Source organism: Gopherus flavomarginatus, chromosome 16, assembly GCF_025201925.1.
Source record: "Gopherus flavomarginatus isolate rGopFla2 chromosome 16, rGopFla2.mat.asm, whole genome shotgun sequence".
NCBI lineage: Eukaryota > Metazoa > Chordata > Testudines > Testudinidae > Gopherus > Gopherus flavomarginatus.
In genome coordinates this window covers 25,497,073-25,519,544 of record NC_066632.1, presented here as the reverse complement: position 1 = coordinate 25,519,544, position 22,472 = coordinate 25,497,073, and the positions used below count along the sequence as shown (strand labels likewise).

Here is a 22,472-nt window from a genome sequence, read left to right as displayed (position 1 = left end):
ACTACTGGACCCCACTCCCCTGCCAGAGCCAGGGAGAGACCCAGGATTCCCGGCTCCCAGCCCCCCCTGCTCTAACCACTAGACACCACTCCCTGCCAGAGACAGGGAGAGAACTCCCAGCTCCCACCCCACATTAACCCAGTAGACCCCACTCCCCTTCCTCAGCTGGGAATAGAACCCAGGAGTCCTGACACCCAGACTCCCCGCCCCCCTGCTCTAACCACTAGCGCATACTGCCTCCAAAGAGGTGTTTTTTGGGGGGAGGGAATTCAATTCACTGGCAGGATTGACACATGAGGGGCAGGTAAGGGAAAGCTGGGGGGGCATAGATCTACTTTACCCTTTCCTTTCCCCTGCCCTGGTCACGCACACAAAAGCACCCGCACATGGGGGCAATTCTGGAGCCTGGGGGCAGTTCCATGGGGCTGGGGGTCCCCAGCACCAAGTACAATTATTTCCAAGGTTTTATCACAGCAGAAAAAAAAAAGAAGAAAGAATTAAATAAAAAAAACAACAACAAAGAATACCGGATCCCCTCCCTCCCGGGGTCCCCCGGCCCCCCCTCGCTGTCCGTAAGCGAGCACAGCATATTCGGTCCCTTCCGTCTCCACTCCGCTGTGATTCCTACCGGCCAGTCAGAACTACAGTCCGGATACTGGGCCAGGCTTTGCCGCTGGTTCCGTCCCCGCCCCCGCCCCGGGGGCGCGGCGTGTCTGGGGGCGCTGCCCGGGCTCCTCTTTATAGCGCCTGCGTTTTCAGCTCCATGGGCTCCTCGGGGGGCTCCGGGGGGGCCTGCCCTTCCGCCACCTGCTCGCCTTTCAGGATGGCCAGCCGCTCGGCCAGGCCCCGCATGCGGGGGCAGAGGACAAAGTCGTAGAGGAGGCCGGCCAGGGTGGCCCCTAGGATGGGCCCGACCCAGTACACCTGGGGGAGGAGGCACAAGGGGCACGGGAGTTAGGCAGAGCCATGGGCGGGGGATTCGTCCATCCGTGAACAACCTGCCCCGCCACCCCCTGCTTCAATCTCCTGTCCCTTCATACACCCCCCACCCCGACCCCGCTGCTGTGGGAGCCTCCCTGTTGCCCTAGATTTCTCTCTGCCCCCTTCCTCTGTAGCCCCCTGCCCCCTGGAGCAGCCCCCTTGGATCTCCCAGTCTTGTTTCATCCCTGAAATTCACGGCAGTGGGAGTTAGGGGAGAGCATATCACTCTGAAAAGCCACTTGACCTGCAGTGATGAGACCCAAGACACAGGCCTGAGCTGTTCTCAGTCCATCCAGCAGGAGGCAGCACAGCACACTGAAATGCAGCTCCCTCTGGGGAGGGACATGGCAGCTGTTTATACAAGGATCATTCCACCCAGCACTGAAATGCAGCCACCTCTGGGGTGGGACATGGCAGCTGTTTATATAAGGATCATTCCACCCAGCACTGAAATGGGGATGGGACATCTTGGGATGGCTGGTGTGGTCCCAAAGCAAGGTGGCTGCAGAGAGCTGCGCACCCCTCCTTACCCAGTGGTTGGAGAAGTTGCGGGTGATGGCGGCGGGGGCGAAGGACCGCGCAGGGTTCATGCCGGCTCCTGTGTAGTACATCTGCAAGAGTGGCAGCAGGAAGGTGAGGTTCCCCCGAGATCCCAGCCCCGCCCATCCCACAGTGCTGGCTGGCCCAAGGGTGGGGGCAGGGGGGTAGAGCACCCATGGGAGGGGGTTGGGATCCCCTGCTGCAGGGTTTGTTAGGTCACTTTGGGTGCTATGCCCAGGACTCCCCCCCCCCGCCCCTGGGAAGTGCTATAGCCCACCTCTCGATAGTCACAGCCATTTCTACCCCCCACTCCGGGGTCTGTATGGTGCGTCTGGCACCCCAGAGACCCTGCTGCCAGGGAGACCCAGCATAGCCCCTGCCCTGACCCCCCAGCCATAGGGAGGCGGTGGATGACGGGGGAGGTTTTATGCAAAGGCGACCAGGCATGGTCGTCCATATGCAAATTTACATAATGCCTGGAGCCCTCCAGGGCTGGATTGGGGGGGTCTCCGCTCTGCAGCCAGCGCCTGGGATGAGCCCAGGCTGGGCCCAGCCTGCTAGGACCCGCCTATCCAGGGAGCAGGGCCCCAGGTCTCGGGCGGGGAGATCCTGCGAGGCATTACCCCGAAGAGGTGTCCCAGGGCGAGGGACAAGCCGATGGCCAACGCCACCGAGCCCACACGCCCGTTGTGCCGCTCGTCGTATGTGGCGAAGAAGCAGAGGACGAACTGCAGCGTCAGGAAGATCTCCACAGTGGTGGCCTGGGCCAGGGTCACGCCGGGGTGGATCTGCAGTGGGGACACACAGAGAGAGGGATTCAGATGGGATCAGCAGCACCCATCCCAGCACTTGGGGGGCAACCTCCCCAGGGTCACCCCTGCTTCCAGCTCCCCATCGAATGTCCCCGGCCAGTACCGGGCCCTCCCTGCAGCAACTCCCTTAGCCCACACTTGGCCAGGTTTCCTGCACCCCCTGTCCCAGAGCTGCAGACCCTGTTAGGAGAGGGGGTGATAGCAGCCCCCCCCCGGCTGCGATTCCAGCCCCCCAGCAATCCCCAGTCTGCAAGGGGCGCTGCTGAGCAGACTCGCCCTCCCGGGGCTGGAGACTCTGGCTGCAGAGGGTGCCTGCCACTGGGCTGGGAATATCAGATCCACACCCCACCCCCTCAGCTGAGCACATCGAGCCAGGGGCTGCGTTGCTGTTATGGCCCTCCACAGCCTGCAGCGACACCGGGGGGCGCAGACCCCGTAGGTGGAAATAGCTCCCAGAGGCCCACACCGGCCCAGCCTTTAGAGGGGCATTGGTCGGGGGGGAAGGGTCTAGTGACAAATCCACTTCTCCGGCACCACCCCGCTGAATGCCACGGGCCACGCAGGGCTCCCCAGAGACACAGCGGTGCTAAGGGGAATCTCCACTACCAGTCAGCTGCACAGGGGCTAGGACGCACGGCAGAGCAATTCCACTGCAGATCCAGAAAAGGGCAGCATAGGAGTGTCTTTCTCCCTCTCACACACACCCACACAATTGTACATGAAGTCAGTGGAGGACAGGACTCTCCCAGGCAGTCACAACCGCCCGCCCAGCCATGAATAAGCAGCTCTGTCTGGTGCCAGACACAGTGCACCCTGGCCGGGGGACTGAGCCGCTTTGCAGTCTCCCCGGGTGGGAACAGCGTCTGATCAGCGGGGATCTGCTGTTTTCCTAGATCTATCGGGGGAGCTGCTGAAAACTGCAGGCAGGTCCATGCTCCAACTGCTGGCGCTGGGAGCAGAAGAGGAAGGGTTTGGCTCCCGGGGAAACTTAGGCGCACAGGGACAGTGGCGTGATTCCATCCCCGTCGCGGCACTAGCGTGGCTCCTGGCTGTTCTGGAGTAAGGAGAGACTCTAGGCCCTGTGACACCGGGCTTGGGATCCCTATGGGTGTGACGGCAGCCCAGCTATCGGGGCAGCGTTACTCTGCTGTCTTCCTGCCTGTCAGTTTCCCTGTGCATGGCTGCGGTGACCCCACTGCTGGGTTTGGGGGCCCAAGCCCCATGCGCTCAGCTCCTGGCGCAGCCCTCAGTCTGTCTGGACGCCCCGGCACGGGACCGGTGGGTCTCTCCTGGCCGCGAAGATAAACCCAGGGGCACAAAGCCGGCTTTGGGAGGCAGCTCTCCCTGCCCTCAGGGATCCTTTCTGCCCTGTAGCACAGACCCTCACTTCACCCTGCCCTGGGACCCCCAAATCACTCCCTGCCTTGCGAACCACTCCTCCACCCTCACCACTAGGCTTACCTTCCCGAGCTAGGGAGGGGACCCAGGAGTCCTGACACCTAGCCCCTGCTCTTCCCCCCGCTCTAGCCATTACATCCCACTGCCCTCCCCGAGCCAGGGAGGGGACCCAGGAGTCCTGATGCTGCTGCCTTCCCCTAGGACAGGCCCTTTCACAGACTCCAGCATTGGCTGCTGTGGGGGGCGACATGGCACGGAGGGGCCTGGGTGCTCGTTCCTCCCGCGCGGGGCCCATGGCTCGCGCAGGCAGCCCCAGGTGCGGACGGGGTTGGGAACGACGGCTGTGCCCAGCATGGAGAGCGACTCACTGCTCTGGTCCCCGTGTCACCGGAGACGGGGCGGGGGGTTGGGTCGGAGCCCCATAAACCAACCATCTTTTCATGGGGGCATTGGGAGGACAGGACCCTTGCCCCCCAGGATCTGGGGTCCCCCTTGTCCCCACTGTGGGGTCCTTTCCCAGCCTGTCTCCTGGTCCAACCCCAGTCCAACCCTGCCCCCCATGGGAGTGCTGAACCCCCTCATCCCAGGGGCCCCTGAGCCCCCCTGCCAAGAGGCATCCCAGCACCCCCCAGTCCTCTCCAGGTTACCGTGTTGAGTGCCAGGTTGCCGCGGATGGCGGCCGGCGTCAGCCCATACAGCACGGCCGCCCCGGCCACCCCGCCCAGCACCTGGGCCACCATGTAGAAGGTGGCGCGGAGCAGGGAGAGCTGGGCGCCCACCAGGAAGGCGAAGGTGACGGCCGGGTTGATGTGGGCCCCGCTGACGTGGCCCAGCACCTGCACCAGAGTGGCCGCGGCCAGGCCGAAGGCCAGGGCCACCTGCAGCACGTTGAGGGGCCCGACCCCCCAGCGCAGCGAGGCCCCCAGCCCGAAGAAGACGTAGATCATGGTGGCGAAGAACTCGGCGAAGACGGCCCTCCAGAAGGAGGGGGAGCGCACCTCCCACATGGCGGGGGGCATGGGGGGGGCGCAGGTTGGGCCGGGCACCTGCAAACTCACTGCCCCCGCCGGCTCCGGCTCCTTTCTACGGGGGACGCCCAGGCTGGGGGGTTTATATGGGGCCCTTGGTCCAGCCCAGGAGGTGGGATTCGGGACTGGGACTCTTAACCCCTTAATTGCCTGCAGCAGGGATGGGCCGCACTTGGCTGTATAAATGCTCCCCCCCCCCGCCCTGGCTGATGCCAAGAGGGAGGGACAGGATGTGGAAGGGACTCGGGGGTAGCGGGAGTTGGGGGGGTGACCCCCGTGGCAACGTCTTTCAGGGACCCCTCCTCTGCCCCCCACCCCAGGAAGAGGCCTCCTGTCCCGCCAACCCAGATTCAGCCACTCCCCACCACCCAAAGAACAGGCAGAGCTCAGGACACCGCGCAGGACTGTCTGGGAGGGACGGACAGAGCTGCCCTCCAAGTCACCTCTTCTATCCTGTGGGGGAAATCAGGGACTCTTTGTCCCTGGCATCCAGCCCTTGGGGACTCAGCAAAGTGGAGGGGGAGGTAGATGCCGGGCAAAGGGGGTGTTATGGGCCCGTAATGGGCCGAGGGGGGCTGGGTTCTCTGGAGCAGCATGGATCCTCCATGGTATTTCTGGGGAACCACCAGACCATGGGGGGGTTCTGCTGGCCTCATCCCGGGGAATCCGAGCCCCTCAGGACACCAGAAAGACTCAGCCCTGGGCCAGGCCCCGTCTCCTGCCATGCTGGCTCCTTGTGGCCACCCGGCAGCAATGCTGCCAGAGCAGGAGAACAGCTGCCCAGACCGGGGCATGGGGCAGGGGGTAGGGGCAGGCTCCCCATGCAGCTCAGCCAGTGCCCCCAGCCCCCAGGCACAGCCAGACTCCCCCCAGCTCTGCTGGTGCCGCTCACTCCCCATCTACACCCCCCATTCCTCCCACCCATGCAGTGCTGCCTGCCCCTCGTATGGCCTGCCCTCCTTGCACCCTGCGGCCCCACGTCAGTCTGGGGGCACCACATCAGCATCTGGCAGGGATCAAATTGGGAAGATTTTTTTCTCTTGGCCCTGGGTGTCAAACCCCCCATGACTGCCCTGGCGATCCCTGTGCTGGTGACCTCTGTGCTAGCGTGAGCTGGGCGGGCTCTCCGCACCCCTGAGATGCCCAGCGCCCTCAGTATTGTCAGGGTGGGGTTCTGGCAAGGAACCGAGTGATGGGGGTTACCCTGAGCGGAGGGGCCAGGGTTAGGCCTGAGCCCAACCCATGCCACTGCCGGGATCCCCACCCTGAGCTGGAGGCACGGAGGTCAAATCCCATTCCCATCTGAAAGCACCCCCTGGATCAGTCCCCTGGGGGCTGCAGGATCAGGCCCGTGCTATACCCCTCCCCGCTCGCTCTCCCTCCCTGGGATTTTGTCTCTCCAGCACTTTGCAGCCCATTCAATGGGCCCAGTTGTTTGCCAGGAAGGTTTACTCAGCGCTGGCTTAACGGGAGCTAATTCCCCCAAGCTGCTGGGGATTAGCTGCGGCCGCGCCATTGGGCAGGCGGGCGAGAATCTGCCAGGCCTGCAAGCGGCAGGGATAATGGGTTTGCTTTGCTCAGCACCCACTGAGCGCCCGGCTGGGCCTCAGTTTTCGGACCCTGGGGGAGATGGGAAGCAACCTGCCCTCACTCACAGCTGCTCTGCTTTAGTTCAGGGTCTGACTCTCAAATTCAGGAGGGGGAGCCTGCAGGAGGCGCTATTTGTGATTGGTGCTGTACACCCCTCAAAAGCTTTATGCACCCACAACTGCCCCCCCCAGGGCTGGTCTTCCTGATTTATAGCTGGGGAAACTGAGGTGCATAGACTAGCAAAGTGACTTGCCCAAGGTCACACACAGCGAGTCTGTGGCAGAGCCAGGACCAGAACCCAGGAGTCCTGGCTCCCAGCCCCCCTGCTCTAACCACTAGCCCCATTCCTCTCCCTGGGCCAGGGATAGAACCCAGGAGTCCTGGCTCCCAGCCCCCCTGCTCTAACCCACTAGCGCTGCTCCCCTCTCGCTCCTGGGGACAGAACCCAGGAGTCCTAGTTCCCAGCATCCCCTGCTCTAACCCTTTGGCCCCTGCTCCGGTGCCAGCGCGGTGTGAAGACTCCTCAGAGACGGTTGTCATGGTTGCAGGGATAGTTACCCCTCTGCTCCCCCCCCCCACAGCATCTGCCCTCAGGCCTTTACCCCAACCCCACAGCGGAACCCCCAATTCTCCCACTCGCAGACCGTGCCCTGGGGCTACGGCCCCTGGCGGATCCATCCTGCTTCCCTGGCAGGTCCAGCTGGGCCCGGCCCCCACGGCTCTCCGGGCCCTGACACACAGTGACCAGGCAGCAGTTCACTCAAAGCCGGCTTTAATCGGGGCAGGATGTGGGGGGGAAGGGGGTTAAACCCACCGACGGGGCGCATCCCTCAGACCCTGCCATGCCGCTCGTTCGGCCACCCAGCTCGGCGGGTGCCAGCCGGATTCCCCTGAGCGACATGCCCGTTCCAGCCCTTGCCTCAGCCCCTCTGCCCTCCTGCGTTCCCGGCCCTCTTCCTGCCCCAGGGGTTGCTGAGACGTGGGGTATCTCAAGCCTGCTTGTTTTCCCTGCCAGCCCCCCGTTAAACGAACCCAGCCCATCCGGGCAATACCGGTCCGTCCTGATGGTTCATTCCTTCCAGCTTCAGCTGCCAGGCACTGGACCCCACTCTGCCTTGGCCTGCCAGCCTGCTGAGCCCTGTGCCCCACGGATCACACATGGAGCAGGTCGCTCCAGAGAACGAGCAGCCGGCTGCAGCCAGAGTGGGGGGACCCCGCTTCCAAGTGGTGCCGCTGGCTTGTTCCGGGTGTGATCAGCAGTAACCTGGGGGGGGGCCGCGCGCGAGAGCCTGTAGCCAGGGTGGCGTGTGTCTGTGGGGCAGGGGAGAGTCCAGACCTATGAGCAAACCCAGCCTGCGAAGTGGGGGGGCATGAAGCCAGAGGCCATTTTGCCCTTGATCTCAGTGACTGTGGGGTCCGTGTGGCACCCATTGATCAGGCTGCAGATGCAGCAGCACAGCACCCAGCCCTGGCCCCAGCTGCTTTGGGGCCCCCGTCTGGAGTGTGGGAACAGCAATGGCACAGGGACGTGGAGGGCCCAGCGCCCTGCAGTGAACCAGGCCGGGCTACGCCACCCGCTGCTGCCAGCCTGTGAGCAAACCAATAATTATCAACAGTCAGAGGAGCCGTCGGGCTCCCAGCCAGCACCAGGGCTGTGGGCATGGACCGTGCCAGCCCTACCCTGCTCTAACCAGTAGACCCCACTCCCCTCCCTAAACCAGAGATAGAACCCAGGAGTCCTGGCACCCAGCTCCCAGCTCTGTGCACAGGCTACGCTCTGTCCAAAAGTGGTGGCCCTGTTTCCCTGAGCCCCAGGACTGAGCTGTGGCGAGTTCTGATCCAAAGTGGCCCTGGTCTTGCCCATCCCCTGCCCCCACCAGTGGATGCTGGGTGCAGCCTGCACCGGAGCTGGAGCAGCACTGGGGGTGGGGGTTGCTCAGTGGGGCTAGCAGGAGGGCGAGGGTGGGCTGGATCACAACAGGAGGGGGTGGTTCATGGAGGCTGGAAGGTCCTTGGGGGGCAGGATGGGGTGGGGGAGGCCAAGCCCGCTCAGCGCTGCTCCCCCTTGGGGGGTGGCTTGGCCCGGGTGGCATCCTGGGGGGCAGTGGAGAGGGAGGAGCGGGACATGCTGGCCGTCTCCACTATGTCGATGTCCCGGCAGGTCAGGCAGGCGACCAGCTTCTCCCGGGAGGCGCTGGAGGCGAAGAGGAACTCGTAGGAGAGGCCGGCCAGCACCGCGCCCAGTGAAGGGCCAATCCAGTACACCTGGGGTGGGGGAAGACAGGGGTCAGACAGGGCCCAGTGAGACCCCGTACAGCGGGGGGGGAGGGGGACAGGGGTCAGACAGGGCCCAGCGAGATCCCGTTCACCGGGGGGGGGACAGGGGTCAGACAGGGCCCAGCGAGATCCCGTTCACCCTGGGATGGGGGGGAACAAGGGTCAGACAGGGCCCAGCGAGATCCCATACACCGGGGGGGGGGGCAGGGGAAGACAGGGCAGGTCAGGCAGGTGACCAGCAAGATCCTGTACACCTGGTGGGGGAGGGACATGTGCTCAGGGATCGCCCCCCCTCCCCGCCCTCCCCGCCCACTGCAGGATGCTCAGCTCCAGGTCATGGACCCAACATGGTCTTTGCTGGCTGGGCCAGACCCAGCGCCCTGCTGTGCCCCCCCCCCCCACGTGCCCCAGCCTGGCTCACCCAGTGGTGGTCCCAGATGCCCGTCAGGACGGCCGGGCCCAGTGATCTGGCTGGGTTCATGCTGCCCCCGGAGAACGTCCCCTGCAGAGATGGGGAGGCGGGTGAGTGGACATTGTGCGGGTGTGGGGGGAGTCGGCCCCATGGAGCCATAGAGCCTGGGCCGGCGGATGGGGAACAGCCCCCAAGAGCCTGGCCTGGGGGGAGGGCAGTTGGCCCCAGAGCTCCTTTGCCCCTGGGGACCCCACCAGCCCAGCCGTGCCCTCCCTCGAGGTGGGGGAGTCTCTTACCGCGGCCAGCGCTCCGGCCGTCACGGAGAAGCCGATGGCCAGGCCGCCCGGCTCGCCCGCCCCCCGGCGCTGCTGGTCCTCCACGGCGAAGATGGTGAAGACCAGCTGGAAGGTGGAGAAGGTCTCCATGGCGAGCGCCTGCCCAGCGTTGCCCTCACTGCTCACCTGCACCCGGGACAAGACGGCAGCTCACACCTGGCCCCGGCCCAGCCCTCAGGCCACGTGGGCCGTTGGGCACTCACCCCTGGGGGCGTCAGGGGCTGTGTTGGTGAGCCAGCAGCGAGCGGTCTGGCTGGAGTGCCACTGGGCTGGGGGGGGCAGTGAAGGGGGGTCAAATCCGGGCTCCAGTCAAGGCGGGATCCCTGCTTCCCGGGCATGGGAAGGTGGGAGTCTGACAGGCGGCCCTGCCCACAGGGCCGGGGTGCAACACTACAATTGGGGGTCAGGGTGGCACTGCCCGGGGGAGCTGGGGGGTTCAGAGTGGCACTGCCAATGGGGGCCCAGGATGGCACTGCCATTGGGGTGCTGGGGGTTCAGGGTGGCACTGGCAATGGGGCACTGGGGGTTCAAGGTGGCACTGCCAATGGGGCTGGGGCAGCACTGCCAATGGTGCGCTGGGGGTTCAGGATGGCACTACCAATGGGGGGTGGGGCAGCACTGCCAATGGGGGGGCCGTGGCGGCACTGCTGTCCTCCCGGAAGGCAGGTGCACCCTGTACCAGTAGCCAGGGCACACGTGTCTGTCAGGCCCACCCAGGGCCCGGTTACCCAGCTCCCCCAATGCCCAGGGGCCCCAGACAGACGCCAGGGGCCCAAGGGGCAGCTGGGGCGGGGGCCCCTGCGACCCAGCTCAGACACTCACCCTGGTGACGAGGTGGCTGGCGGCTGCAGCGGGCAGCGCCAGGTAGACGGCGGCCGAGGCCAGGACGGCGCCCAGGCACTGGGCCAGGACGTAGGCGGCTCCGCGCAGGGCGTCCAGCTTGCGGGTGCAGAGCAAGGCCAGGGTGAGGGCCGGGTTGGCCTGGGCCCCGCTGACCTCGCCGAAGCAGTGAGCCAGCCCCACAGCCGCCAGCCCGGCCGTCAGAGCCGGCTGCAGGGCCGGGGGGGCTGTGACGCGCCCAGGGCCGCCGGGGCACGAGGCCCCCAGCACCAGCCAGACGAAGATCAGGGTGGCAGCCGCCTCCGCCAGCAGGGAGCGCCAGAACCGCCGGCTCCGCAGCTCCTGGGGGGGGAGACGGTCAGCAACCAGGTGGGGGGGAACCATGGCAACAGATTTGGGGGTGTCTGGTCCCATGGCAACAGGCGGGGGGGCTGGAACCATGGCTGCAGAGGGGACACTGCTGGGAGGGCAGGTCACAGGGCAGGTGGGTGGATATGGACAGATGGATGGACACAGGTGGGTGGATATGGTTGGACGGACATGGGTGGGTGGATATGGGTGGACAGACAGACACGGGTGGGTGGATATGGACAGATGGACGGATGTGGGTGGATATGGACAGATGGATGGACACAGATGGGTGGGTGGATATGGACGGACGGACAGGGACACGGGCTGGTGGGTGGATATGGACAGATGAATGGACACGGACAGGTGGGTGGGTATGGATGGATGTGGGTGGGTGGATATGGATGGACGGATGGACACAGTGGGTGGATATGGTTGGACGGACACGGGTGGGTGGATATGGGTGGACAGACAGACATGGGTGGGTGGATATGGACAGATGGATGGACACGGATGGGTGGATGGATATGGACGGACGGACAGGGACATGGGCTGGTGGGTGGATATGGACACGGACAGGTGGGTGGGTACGGATGGACGGACATGGACGGGTGGGGTGGACATGGACTGACGGACGCATGGGTGGATATGGACAGATGGACACAGGTGGGTGGACGTGGACGGACGGATGGGCAGGGAGTACAGAGAAGTTCTCCCAAACGTCCCAGGTGCCCCATAGCCAGGGCTCAGCTGCCCGCTGGGTGCTGGGGTGAGGGCGAGGCGGGCAGCCCTTACCTCGCCAATGGCCATGCTGCCCGGCTGGCTCCTGAGGGCTGTGCTCTGGGAGACACAGGGTGCTGCGCTGCTCTCCCTCCAGGGATCCTCAGACCCCCCTCCTTCCCCTCCGGGCCAGGCTCCTCTTAAAGGTACAGCAGCCACGGGCTCTGGGCAAGGGGCCAGAGGGGCATCGGGGCAGAGCCCGAGGGTGCCCGCTGGGCAGAGGGGCCAGCAACGTTTCCAGGGACCCCTGCTCCTGGGAACCCCCCAGTCTCCTTAACCGAACCCACAGCAACCAACCTCCACCCACACATGCCACTCTCCTGACTCACAGCCTCCTACCACCCCAGCCCTGGGCTCCTGCACTCCCCCCAGCACTGCCAATGCCCCACATTCCCTGCCATTCCTGCCCCGGGCCCCGTCACCTCCAGCTCTGCTGGTGCTCCTCACTCCCAACACACAGACCCCCCTGCCCCATTCCAGCCCTGGACCCCCCATGAGCTCCAGCTCTGCTGGTGCTCCTCACTCCCAACACACAGACCTCCCCATTCCAGCCCTGGACCCCCCATCACCTCCAGCTCTGCTGGTGCTCCTCACTCCCAACGCACAGACCCCCCCCAATTCCACCCCTGGACCCCCCATCACCTCCAGCTCTGCTGGTGCTCCTCACTCCCAACACACAGACCCCCCCATTCCAGCCCTGGACCCCCCCATCACCTCCAGCTCTGCTGGTGCTCCTCACTCCCGACCCACAGACCCCCCCATTCCAGCCCTGGACCCCCCATCACCTCCAGCTCTGCTGGTGCTCCTCACTCCCAACACACAGACCCCCCCCATTCCAGCCCTGGACCCCCCATCACCTCCAGCTCTGCTGGTGCTCCTCACTCCCAACACACAGACCCCCCCCATTCCAGCCCTGGACCCCCCATCACCTCCAGCTCTGCTGGTGCTCCTCACTCTCGACCCACAGACACCCCCCCATTCCAGCCCTGGACCCCCCATCACCTCCAGCTCTGCTGGTGCTCCTCACTCTCGACCCACAGACACCCCCCCATTCCAGCCCTGGACCCCCCATCACCTCCAGCTCTGCTGGTGCTCCTCACTCCCGACCCGCAGCCCCCCACTATTCCAGAATTCAGCTTCTCCTGAGCAGAAACTGCCAGCGTTTCTTTATTGGGGACCCGGGGGGGTGGGGGCTGTCAGGACCCAGCGTGTCCTGTGGCCGTGGGGAGAGCTGGGTGTGCCCCCAACGCCTGGAGCAGCTCCCAGGTGCCGCGTCAGCCTGTGCGCTGGGTGAACAGCTCCTGAGCCCCGGGCCTGACGCCTCCCAGACAGGGAAGCTGCCCGTGGAAAACCCCGGCTGCCCTGGGAGCGTCACTGGGCCCCGGGGCTCAGCTGGTGCCAGGCTGGCCAGAGTCAGCGGGACCTTGGGCAGCAGAACTGGGACCGGTGGGGGGGCTGAGGAGGAGCAGCCCCCTTGGGTCTGGAACAGGCAAGGCAGGGTGGGGGGAGCTGGGGTTTGTGATGGGCAGGGTCAGGGTCAGGTTGGGGTCTGGGATGGGCAGGGCCTGGGGTGGGGTTGGGGTCTGGGATGGGCAGGGCCTGGGGACGGGGTGGGGTGAGATCTGGGATGAGCAGGGTTGGGGGGGGGGGGGTCCGACTGCCAACCTGAAAGCGGGGGGGGGGGCGCGGGGGGGTGTTGGTGACTCAGGTGCCTGGAAACCAGCGGGTGCCATGGCAACCTGCCCCTTTGAATCTCAAACAGGAGCCAAAGGCCCTTCTGAAGGGGGTTGTCACGACGACCATTGTTCAGGGCTTGGATTCTCCCTCCTACAAGAGATGAAAGGAGAGAGGAAGGGGGGCTACGCAGCCAGGGGCACCAGGGAGGGTGAGTGTGCCAGTGGGTGTGTGAGGGCACAAGGGAGGGTGCAAATGAGTGTATGAATGGTGAGTGTGCAAATGACTATACATGGGGCAAGCATGCAAATGAGTGTGTGAACAGTGAGTGTGCAAATGAGTGTGGAAGTGGACAGTGTGAAAATGGCCGTGCAAGGGCACTAGGGAGGCAGCGTGTGTCTGAGTGATGCTGCATTGAGCAAGTCTGCCCGGCCGGGTGGGGCAGGTGGGTGAGCGAATGCACATAGGAGCGTGTGCACAGGTGAGCGTGAACGTCTGTGTCAGTGAGCGTGTGCAGGCAGGGGGAGGTGAGGACGGAATCAGGCATGCAAGGAGCAGGGGCGGGGCTATGGGGCTGGGTGCCCTGTGATTGCGGGTGCGAGTCTCCTCTCACGCTGCTGTCACACCCATGTACCACGAGTCCAGCAGAGCCCAGCCCCAGCACGGGGGGCACCGATCACCGTGGGGGCCTCTGGAGATGCCAGTAGCACCAGTGCCCCAGGTGAGCACACCAGGACACACGGGGGAGCATCCGCAGGCACACTGGGTGCATGGGTCTGCGGATGAGCATGTATCTGTGTCAATCGCCCCATTTTAGAGACAGGGAAAGTGAGGCATGGGGGAAGCAATTCCTATTGGTGCAGCTGTGATAGAACCCAGGCGTCCAGCCATGGTGCAGGAGGGGGACAGTGCTGGGCCACCTGGGCTTTAAACCCCCTTTGACTGGAGGCCACCGGAACCGTCCCTGGAGAATTCCCCTCCATGCTACCCCCCCAGCGTTGCTTCCCCCACCCCCAAGAGCTCCAGCTGGAGTCAGCGGGGCTTTAGAGCTGAAGCACCTGGCTCAGCAAAAGCTGGGGGCGCGGCGGCCCTAGGCTGACCCCGGCCGGTGCCGCACTCGCCCTATTCTTCCTGCCATTCGCTGCCCGGCGCGTGCTGACTTGCTGCAAAGAGCCAGAACAATCAGCGGCCTCAATAGCTGAAACAAAGCCCCCCTTTTCCCCCTCCCGCTGCCACCCAGCTGGGACTCCAGCCCCCCCGCAACACACCCACGTTGGGTGGGTGGCCCTGTCAGGCCCCATCAGCATCAAACACCGGCTCAGCGAGGGCCCAGCTCTGCCCATCACTGCTGCAGCCCTCGCTGTGCCCGCCCATGGGTGGGCACCGATGTTACTCTCACTGTGCCAGCTCCCTGCCTGCCCCAACCACATGGGTGCCCCTGTCGTTGGCATCTCCACCCTCCACCCGTCCCTGTGCACACATCCCCTCTTGTGCCCCCCCCCCACGCTAGGCACTATGTTCAAAGAGCCTCTCCCCTACAGGGAACCACAGAGACACCCCCCAGCGAGGACCAGAGAGAAGCCCCCTCCCACCTTTGTATGGAGCGATTGCTGCTGCCTCATCGGGCCTTTATCCAGCATCCACCAGGGATGACAAACTCCCCCTCCTGCCTTTCAGCCCTGGCACCACTGCCCACACACGGCAGCACCTGGGGCTGTGCCCAGGGGGCAAGTGTTTGCATTGTCCTGTCTCCCCCGCTCTCCTCTCCCCTCTGGAAGCCTCATATTCCCCCCACCACATAGCAACTGTGAAAAAACAGGACAAGGGGTGGGGGGTAACAGGCGCCTATATAAGAGAGAGTCCCAAAAAACAGGACTGTCCCTATAAAAACAGGACATCTGGTCACCCTATAAACTCTGTGCTGTTTCAGCCGCCCCTAGCCAGTCGGGGGCACCTCCCGGTTTCAGGGGCTCTCTCTGTTTGGGGCATGAAACACCCGTCCAGCCCTCACCTCCCGCCCCGAGCCAGGCAGAGTGCAGGGGGACAGCAACTGGATGGGCAGCAGTCTCCCCAGGAGCAGAGGGAGGGGAATAAATGGGGCCAGGCATGGAATGGCCAAGGGAGAAACCTCCCTCAGAACAGAGCTTGGCCGACTTAGATCCGGGCTCCTTGTGGGATTTTCATCCTCTTGTAACTGAAATACGTGGGGCCTGTGAAAACACTGACTCCGATTATTCCATAGCCTGGCGCTCCAGGCCCGATTCTCTGTGGCCCTGCGCCTTCTTGTGCAGTCCTGTGTCCCCATGTTGATTCTCACTCACACAAAGAAATGTGGCATTTGTGAAACCTGGTGGGAAGATCCCACGACTGGACCATTAAAATCACCAGCCACAAAAACCTGTGTAGGGAGGACTGATGGGGACAGAGGTGGTTTTTGCGGGGGAGAGGCGCTCTAGTGGAAGACATCCTTCCCTGCTTTAGAGATACTGGTAACTCAAGCACAGGATCCCGAATGCCTGTGGATCAATGTACTAACTAACGACACCCAGGCAGAGGTGCTAGTGGGGGTCCGTAACAGGCCACTGCATCAAACCAGAGAACAGGGGGCGAGTTCCTCCATTAGCACCTGTCTCTGTAATGCAGAACTGCCAACCCCAGAGGTTCAAAACTCACACGTCAGGCTCACCAAAAATCAGGAGATTGGCTTTCAAATCATGAGATTACGTACAAATAAGAGATTTGGTGGTGTTTTGATTCGCCTCCTGCTTTCAGAGTGCACCGGCCTCCCATTTTGAAGCTTTCTCCACAGCCACAAGGGCTAGAAACTTACTTGTTCTTTAAGTACTAAGGCTAAAATCATCCCAGATCCACTCAACTCCAGGAGCTGGGCCTTTAAGGAAAACAATAATTATCGCGAGATTTATGAGAAAATCAGGAGAGCTGGCACACTGGTCGTGTGTGGAACAAACAGCGGTGTTCTTATGGGGGGGCTGTGATTTGGGAGACGTATGCTGGAGATTCCCAGCTGCTGGCAGGAAAACATCATTAGTGTGTTAACTGGAGAAGGTGCAGAAAGAGCCACCAAAATGATTTAAGGTGCTCCCCTGCCTCTAACCAATCAGAGCTTGTCCGTGGAGAGGCACGGCTCTACAACAATGCCTGACAACAGCAAGAGATTCACAGTTAGGGTGACCAGATGTCCTGATTTTATAGGGACAGTCCTGATATTTGGGCATTTCTGTTTTTTAGGTGCCAATTACCCCCCACCTCCATCCCTATTTTTCACACTAGCTGTCCGGTCACCCTAATTACAGTGTATAAGCACCTTGGAGCGGAGATAACACCAGACATCTAGTGGAGACAGGCAGAACAAGAACCAACAGCTGGTAGCTGAAACCAGACAAGTCCTGGCTCCTTCCCCCACCCCCCACTCTAACCCCTGGACCCCACACCCCTCCCAGAGCCGGGGAGAAAACCCAGGAGTCCGGGTCCCCAGCCCCCCCGTGCTCCCCTCCCAGAGCTGGGGAGAGAACCCAGGAGTCCGAGTCCCCAGCCCCCCCTGCTCCCCTCCCAGAGCCGGGGAGAGAACCCAGGCGCCCGGGCCCCCAGCTCCCCTCCCAGAGCCGGGGAGAGAACCCAGGAGTCCGGGACCCCTGCTCCCCTCCCAGAGCCGGGGAGAGAACCCAGGCGTCAGGGACCCCTGCTCCCCTCCCAGAGCCGGGGAGAGAACCCAGGCGTCCGGGCCCCCTGCTCCCCTCCCAGAGCCGGGGAGAGAACCCAGGAGTCCGGGACCCCCTGCTCCCCTCCCAGAGCCGGGGAGAGAACCCAGGAGTCCGGGGCCACTCTCCCCTCCCAGAGCAGGGAGAGAACCCAGGAGTCCGGGACCCCCTGCTCCCCTCCCAGAGCAGGGAGAGAACCCAGGCGTCCGGGACCCCCGCTCCCCTCCCAGAGCCGGGGAGAGAACCCAGGCGTCCGGGACCCCCGCTCCCCTCCCAGAGCCGGGGAGAGAACCCAGGCGTCCGGGCCCCCCGCTCCCCTCCCAGAGCCGGGGAGAGAACCCAGGCGTCCGGGCCCCCCGCTCCCCTCCCAGAGCCGGGGAGAGAACCCAGGCGTCCGGGCCCCCCGCTCCCCTCCCAGAGCCGGGGAGAGAACCCAGGCGTCCGGGCCCCCCGCTCCCCTCCCAGAGCCGGGGAGAGAACCCAGGCGTCCGGGCCCCCCGCTCCCCTCCCGGAGCCGGGGAGAGAACCCAGGCGTCCGGGCCCCCCGCTCCCCTCCCGGAGCCGGGGAGAGAACCCAGGCGTCCGGGCCCCCCGCTCCCCTCCCGGAGCCGGGGAGAGAACCCAGGCGTCCGGGCCCCCCGCTCCCCTCCCGGAGCCGGGGAGAGAACCCAGGCGTCCGGGCCCCCCGCTCCCCTCCCGGAGCCGGGGAGAGAACCCAGGCGTCCGGGCCCCCCGCTCCCCTCCCGGAGCCGGGGAGAGAACCCAGGCGTCCGGGCCCCCCGCTCCCCTCCCGGAGCCGGGGAGAGAACCCAGGCGTCCGGGCCCCCCGCTCCCCTCCCGGAGCCGGGGAGAGAACCCAGGCGTCCGGGCCCCCCGCTCCCCTCCCGGAGCCGGGGAGAGAACCCAGGAGTCCGGGAACCCTGCTCCCCTCCCAGAGCCGGGGAGAGAACCCAGGCGTCAGGGACCCCCGCTCCCCTCCCAGAGCCGGGAGAGAACCCAGGAGTCCGGGACCCCCGCTCCCCTCCCAGAGCCGGGGAGAGAACCCAGGCGTCCGGGCCCCCCGCTCCCCTCCCGGAGCCGGGGAGAGAACCCAGGCGTCCGGGCCCCCCGCTCCCCTCCCGGAGCCGGGGAGAGAACCCAGGCGTCCGGGCCCCCCGCTCCCCTCCCGGAGCCGGGGAGAGAACCCAGGCGTCCGGGCCCCCCGCTCCCCTCCCGGAGCCGGGGAGAGAACCCAGGAGTCCGGGAACCCTGCTCCCCTCCCAGAGCCGGGGAGAGAACCCAGGCGTCAGGGACCCCCGCTCCCCTCCCAGAGCCGGGAGAGAACCCAGGAGTCCGGGACCCCCGCTCCCCTCCCAGAGCCGGGGAGAGAACCCAGGCGTCCGGGCCCCCCGCTCCCCTCCCGGAGCCGGGGAGAGAACCCAGGCGTCCGGGCCCCCCGCTCCCCTCCCGGAGCCGGGGAGAGAACCCAGGAGTCCGGGCCCCCTGCTCCCCTCCCAGAGCAGGGAGAGAACCCAGGAGTCCGGGCCCCCCGCTCCCCTCCCAGAGCCGGGGAGAGAACCCAGGCGTCCGGGCCCCCCGCTCCCCTCCCAGAGCCGGGGAGAGAACCCAGGCGTCTGGGGTCCAGGTCAAGGGCCCCTGGTCAGTCCCCCAAGCTGGGCTCTGGACCAGGGCCTTGCCCCGCCCCTTTGCCAGATGGGGTCAAAGGTCACGATAGGCCCCGCCCCTGGCTCCAGCGGAAGCCAGGCCCATCCAAGATGGCGGCGTCCCCCCTCCCCCCACCGCCAGGCTACTTCCGCCCGGGTCACGTGAGGCGGGCGGGCGCTTGTCTCATGCGACTCCAAGATGGCGGCGCCCGCGCTGAGCGCTCTGCGGCGGCCGGGCTGGGGCCTGCGCGGGGTGGGGCGGGCTGGGGCCAGCGGCCCCCGCCGGAGGGGTGAGCCCCGCCCCCGAAGGGCCCGCGGGGGTGGGATCCGCCTGGCCATGCGGGGCCCCCCCGGAGCTGGCGTGGGTGCTGCCCGGGGGGGGCTGGCTCTGAGGGGGGTGGGACTGCCCCCGGGGGGGGCTGGCTGGCTCGGTGGGGGGGGCTGGCTCTGCCCCTGGGGGTGGGAGTGGGGGGGGCTGGCTCTGAAGGGGGGGTGGGACTGCCCCTGGGGGGGGTGATGGCTGGCTCGGTGGGGGGTGCTGGCTCTGCCCCTAGGGGGGGCTGGCTCTGAGGGGGGTGGGACTGCCCCCGGGGGGGGGGTGATGGCTGGCTCGGTGGGGGGGGCTGGTTTTGAGGGGGGTGGGACTGCCCCCCGGGGAGACACGGAGGCTGGGGCTGGCCTGGGGGTGGGGGCTGGCCTTGCCCCCCATGGGGTGACCCGGGGAGGGGGGTCTGGGGCTGCCATGACATTGCTTCCTCAACACTGACCTGCCCTGTTCGTAGGCCCCCCCCCCCCCCCCGCCCAGCTGGCCTGGGCCCGGTACCAGCTCTGGACTCTTCATCCCCCATCCTGGGATTGGGACCCTAAATCCCATTCTCCCTGCTGGGGCAGTGTGTGGGTGCCCCCCCCAGCCCCTGAAGCTGGGCTGCCTTTGCAAATGTTGGTGCGACCTTGTCCAGTGGTTTCCCAGTCCCTGTTGCACGGCCCCACCCAGCCCCTGAGACTCGCAGCCTGACCTTTCTCCCATTTCTCTGCAACCCACTTCCTGGCCAGCTCACTCTGCTTGCTGAGACTTGGCTCCCACCATGGAAAAGATTAGAGCAGCTGCAGGGGTGGCTGTTTTTAAAGGGACGTTGAGCTCAGCCCCATGGTTAAGCTTTGTTTAAGAACCATCCGAGGTCTCACGTGCGTTACTGAGGTTTGCATGGCACGAGCGCCTGGCAGGGCACAGGGATCCTGTCTGGGTGCTCACAGGGGTCCCCACCCCAGAGACTGGCTTCAGATCGAGAGAAGTGGGCGTTAGGTTCTTTTGATCTGCCTCCTGCTTTAGGATTCACGTTTTTCCCTGCTCCTATGAAGGTTACAAACTTACTGCTACATTTTTTTGCTGGGAAGCTGAGACACTCCTGTAAATCAGCTCACTCCAGGCACCGAGACATTTAGCAACGTTTGGGGGATTTCTTGACTCGCGATAAAATTGCGCGAGTTGGCAATGTTGTGCTCGGTAATGCATGTATCCTTGCAACGCCCCTTGTGAGAGAGGGAACTGCTATTAACTTCATTCTGCTGATGGGGCCCTGATCTCAGGTACGACTGTAACCCTAAAAATGTCAGATGTTAGCAAAACAGGAAAGGACCCTGAAGTATAATTGTTATTTTGTGTGCCCTTTAAACCAACAGTCTAGCTGCCCCAGCCCGCTAATGTGAACTATCTTGGTTCGGGTCATCTTGGCGTGGAAGAATTTGCTGTCCTGGTGTATTCTTTCTGTGAACCCTCAGTGAAGCTTCTCCTTGTCTTTTTTGTCCTCTCCCGCAGACATCAGTTTCAAGCTAGATGAGCGAACGGCTCACAGCAGCCTGGATCTCTCCAAAAAAGACACCGGCGTCGTTTACCGCATGCTGGGGATTGACCCAACCAAGGTCCCCCAGAACCCCGAGCGATTTCGGGAGTGGGCGGTGGTGCTGGGGGACGCTGCCGTGTCCAGCGGCCAGCACTACTGGGAAGTGACAGTCAAGCGTTCGCAGCAGTTTCGTATCGGCGTGGCTGATGTGGACATTTCCAGGGAAGGGTGCATTGGGCACGACGACCGCTCCTGGGTGTTTGCGTATTCCCACCGCAGGTGGTACGTCATGCTGGCCAACGAAACCACCCCCATCCGCAACATCGGCAACCCCGAGCGTGTGGGGCTGTTGCTGGACTACGAGGGCAGGAAGCTCAGCCTGGTGGACGTAGGCAAGCAGGTGTTAATCCATACCCTGGCCACGGAGTTCCAGGGGCCCGTGGTGCCCGCGTTTGCTCTCTGGGATGGGGAGCTGCTAACTCATTCTGGGTTGGATGTGCCCAAGAACCTCCGGGGCAGTTAACGGTCAACCCCAGGGGCTGGGATGTCTGGACATGTCCTTCTGTAGGGAAACCCTTCCACAATGCTTCAGCATGAGGCAGAGAAAGGGATTTGTCAGTCTCCTCACCCCGCTTGGCCCAGAGGGGACGCTCTCCAGGCAGCTCGAGAGCTTGCTTTTCCCTTGGGAAGGAGTAGTCCCCCCTCAGCCCCAGCTGGGAACCCTGGAGCAGAGAAGCCCCCCGCTGCCCCTGGGATCAGGCAATCCTGGACTTGTTTCCCTTCTCCATCTCAGCTGGTCCTTAGGAGCTTTATAGGCATCTGCCACTCCTGTGCCAAATGCCCTGCCGACCCCTGTGCCCCGTTTGGCAGATTTGGATTTGAATGACATGAGGATTTGCTGGAGGGAGCGAAGTGTCACTGTTGCCCCCTTCTATCTCAGGGAGGGGAGGACAGTTGGGCTGCACCCAAACCCCTCTGGAAACCTTGATCTCGTTCCCCTCCTATGTCTGCAAACGAGGCCGTTACGCTTCTGTTTCCACAAGTGCTTTATTAATACACAGCCCAGGAACCAGCTCCCCCTTCTCCCACAGCATCCCCCCCAAAGCTGTCGTCACTCCCTCCCACTGCCTAGAGCCAATCAGCAGGCCCCAGGGATGGGCAGGCAAACAGATCCTGGGGCCGATGCTGCCACATGGCTGTTCCTAGGTGCAGGGGAAAACCAAGGAAGGAGCATTAGTTTGGACAGGGACTTTGTGTCTGTAGCTTTACTCTCAGCTATGGCTTGTCTGGCTTAGCCGGGGGAGGGGGAACAGTGCTACCCCCCAGCCCCATTTGCCTCTGCCCTGGTGCAATCCTCCAGGGCAGGAGTGGCCAACCTGAGGCTGAGAAGGAGCCAGAATTTACCAATGTGCATTGCCAAAGAGCCGCAATAACATAGCAGCCCCCCATCAGCTCCTCCTGCCCTCAGTGTCTCCCACCCGCCAACAGCACCTAACCCTCCTTTCCTGCGCCTCTGCCCACTGCAATGAGCTGTTGTGTGGTGTGCAGGAGGCTCGGGGGGGAGGAGGATGAACAAGGGCGCCGCAGACTCAGGGGAAGGGGCGGAGGCCTTGGGGGAAGGAGTGGAGTGAGGCTGGGGCCTGGGGTAGAGCCAGGGTTTGAGCAGTGAGCACCCCCACCCCCCGGCACATTGGAAAGTTGGCACCTGTAGCTCTAGCCCTGGGGTCGGTGCCTAGACAAGGAGCCGCATATTAACCTCTGAAGAGCCACATGTGGCTCCAGAGCCACACGGTCACCCCTGCGTCAGGGGAAGGTCCCATCCCTCAGCAGCCCTGGTGCATCCAGCTACATTCACACAAACCCAGTTCTCCTGGCGGTGCTTTGCTGACTGTGTGTATTGGCGGCCAAGCGGGTCTCCCCTGTAATAAACCAGAGAATCCTCAGCGGCGTGCGTCCCTTCTCTCTGTGCCGGTGCTGCTCTGCCGACACAACATGCCTCTCCCTAAACAGTGCCAAAGCGCAGCCTGGTCGGTCTGTCTGTGCCCCTGCCCCCCACAGCTCTGCTGGTGCCCCTCAGTCCCAACCCGCAGCCCCCTGCTAGCCCAATCCTGGGCTCCACCCCAGCTCTGCTGGCGTCCCTCACTCCCAACCCGCAGCCCCCTGTTCAGCAGGTGTCCATCTTCCCAAAAGCCAGAATCTTGCTCTCAAATAAGGTCCCAATCCTCCCCTCCTCTGTTCGGATTTATTAGGTGTG

At 64.2% G+C, this 22,472-nt stretch overlaps 3 protein-coding genes across 3 annotated transcripts; 1 reads left to right on the top strand and 2 right to left on the bottom strand.

Annotated features, from left to right (window-relative positions):
- Window positions 1-732: 732 nt before the first annotated feature.
- MIP (major intrinsic protein of lens fiber) lies at window positions 733-4,750 on the bottom strand. Its single transcript, XM_050925571.1, has 4 exons — window positions 4,379-4,750; window positions 2,145-2,309; window positions 1,512-1,592; window positions 733-924 (listed from the first exon to the last, which is right to left on the bottom strand). The coding sequence occupies exons 1-4, from the start codon at window positions 4,748-4,750 to the stop codon at window positions 739-741; spliced, it is 804 nt and encodes a 267-aa protein (XP_050781528.1). The 3' UTR covers window positions 733-738.
- Window positions 4,751-8,203: 3,453 nt separating this feature from the next.
- LOC127035587 (lens fiber major intrinsic protein-like) lies at window positions 8,204-14,637 on the bottom strand. The gene is made up of 7 exons (XM_050925612.1): window positions 14,608-14,637; window positions 14,133-14,178; window positions 11,357-11,553; window positions 10,196-10,555; window positions 9,335-9,499; window positions 9,048-9,128; window positions 8,204-8,614 (listed from the first exon to the last, which is right to left on the bottom strand). The coding sequence occupies exons 1-7, from the start codon at window positions 14,635-14,637 to the stop codon at window positions 8,399-8,401; spliced, it is 1,095 nt and encodes a 364-aa protein (XP_050781569.1). The 3' UTR covers window positions 8,204-8,398.
- Window positions 14,638-18,568: 3,931 nt separating this feature from the next.
- SPRYD4 (SPRY domain containing 4) lies at window positions 18,569-22,161 on the top strand. The gene is made up of 2 exons (XM_050925572.1): window positions 18,569-18,667; window positions 20,194-22,161. The coding sequence occupies exons 1-2, from the start codon at window positions 18,577-18,579 to the stop codon at window positions 20,739-20,741; spliced, it is 639 nt and encodes a 212-aa protein (XP_050781529.1). The 5' UTR covers window positions 18,569-18,576; the 3' UTR covers window positions 20,742-22,161.
- The last annotated feature ends 311 nt before the right edge of the window (window positions 22,162-22,472 follow it).

What these genes read in the sequence shown, in the direction of transcription:
- MIP (XM_050925571.1), bottom strand. Translation starts at nt 4,750, where the DNA reads ATGCCCCCCGCCATGTGGGAGGTGCGCTCCCCCTCCTTCTGGAGGGCC. An exon ending in GCAACCTGGCACTCAACACG is followed by an intron (nt 2,310 to 4,378) that starts GTAACCTGGAGA and finishes TCCCCACTGCAG; the next exon opens with ATCCACCCCGGCGTGACCCT. An exon ending in CCCTGGGACACCTCTTCGGG is followed by an intron (nt 1,593 to 2,144) that starts GTAATGCCTCGC and finishes CCACTCTTGCAG; the next exon opens with ATGTACTACACAGGAGCCGG.
- LOC127035587 (XM_050925612.1), bottom strand. Translation starts at nt 14,637, where the DNA reads ATGAGGCAGCAGCAATCGCTCCATACAAAG. An exon ending in TGGCAGGAAGAATAGGGCGA is followed by an intron (nt 11,554 to 14,132) that starts GTGCGGCACCGG and finishes CCCTCTGCCCAG; the next exon opens with CGGGCACCCTCGGGCTCTGC. An exon ending in CCAGCCACCTCGTCACCAGG is followed by an intron (nt 9,500 to 10,195) that starts GTGAGTGTCTGA and finishes TCCCGGGTGCAG; the next exon opens with GTGAGCAGTGAGGGCAACGC.
- SPRYD4 (XM_050925572.1), top strand. Translation starts at nt 18,577, where the DNA reads ATGGCGGCGCCCGCGCTGAGCGCTCTGCGGCGGCCGGGCTGGGGCCTG. An exon ending in CAGCGGCCCCCGCCGGAGGG is followed by an intron (nt 18,668 to 20,193) that starts GTGAGCCCCGCC and finishes CCTCTCCCGCAG; the next exon opens with ACATCAGTTTCAAGCTAGAT.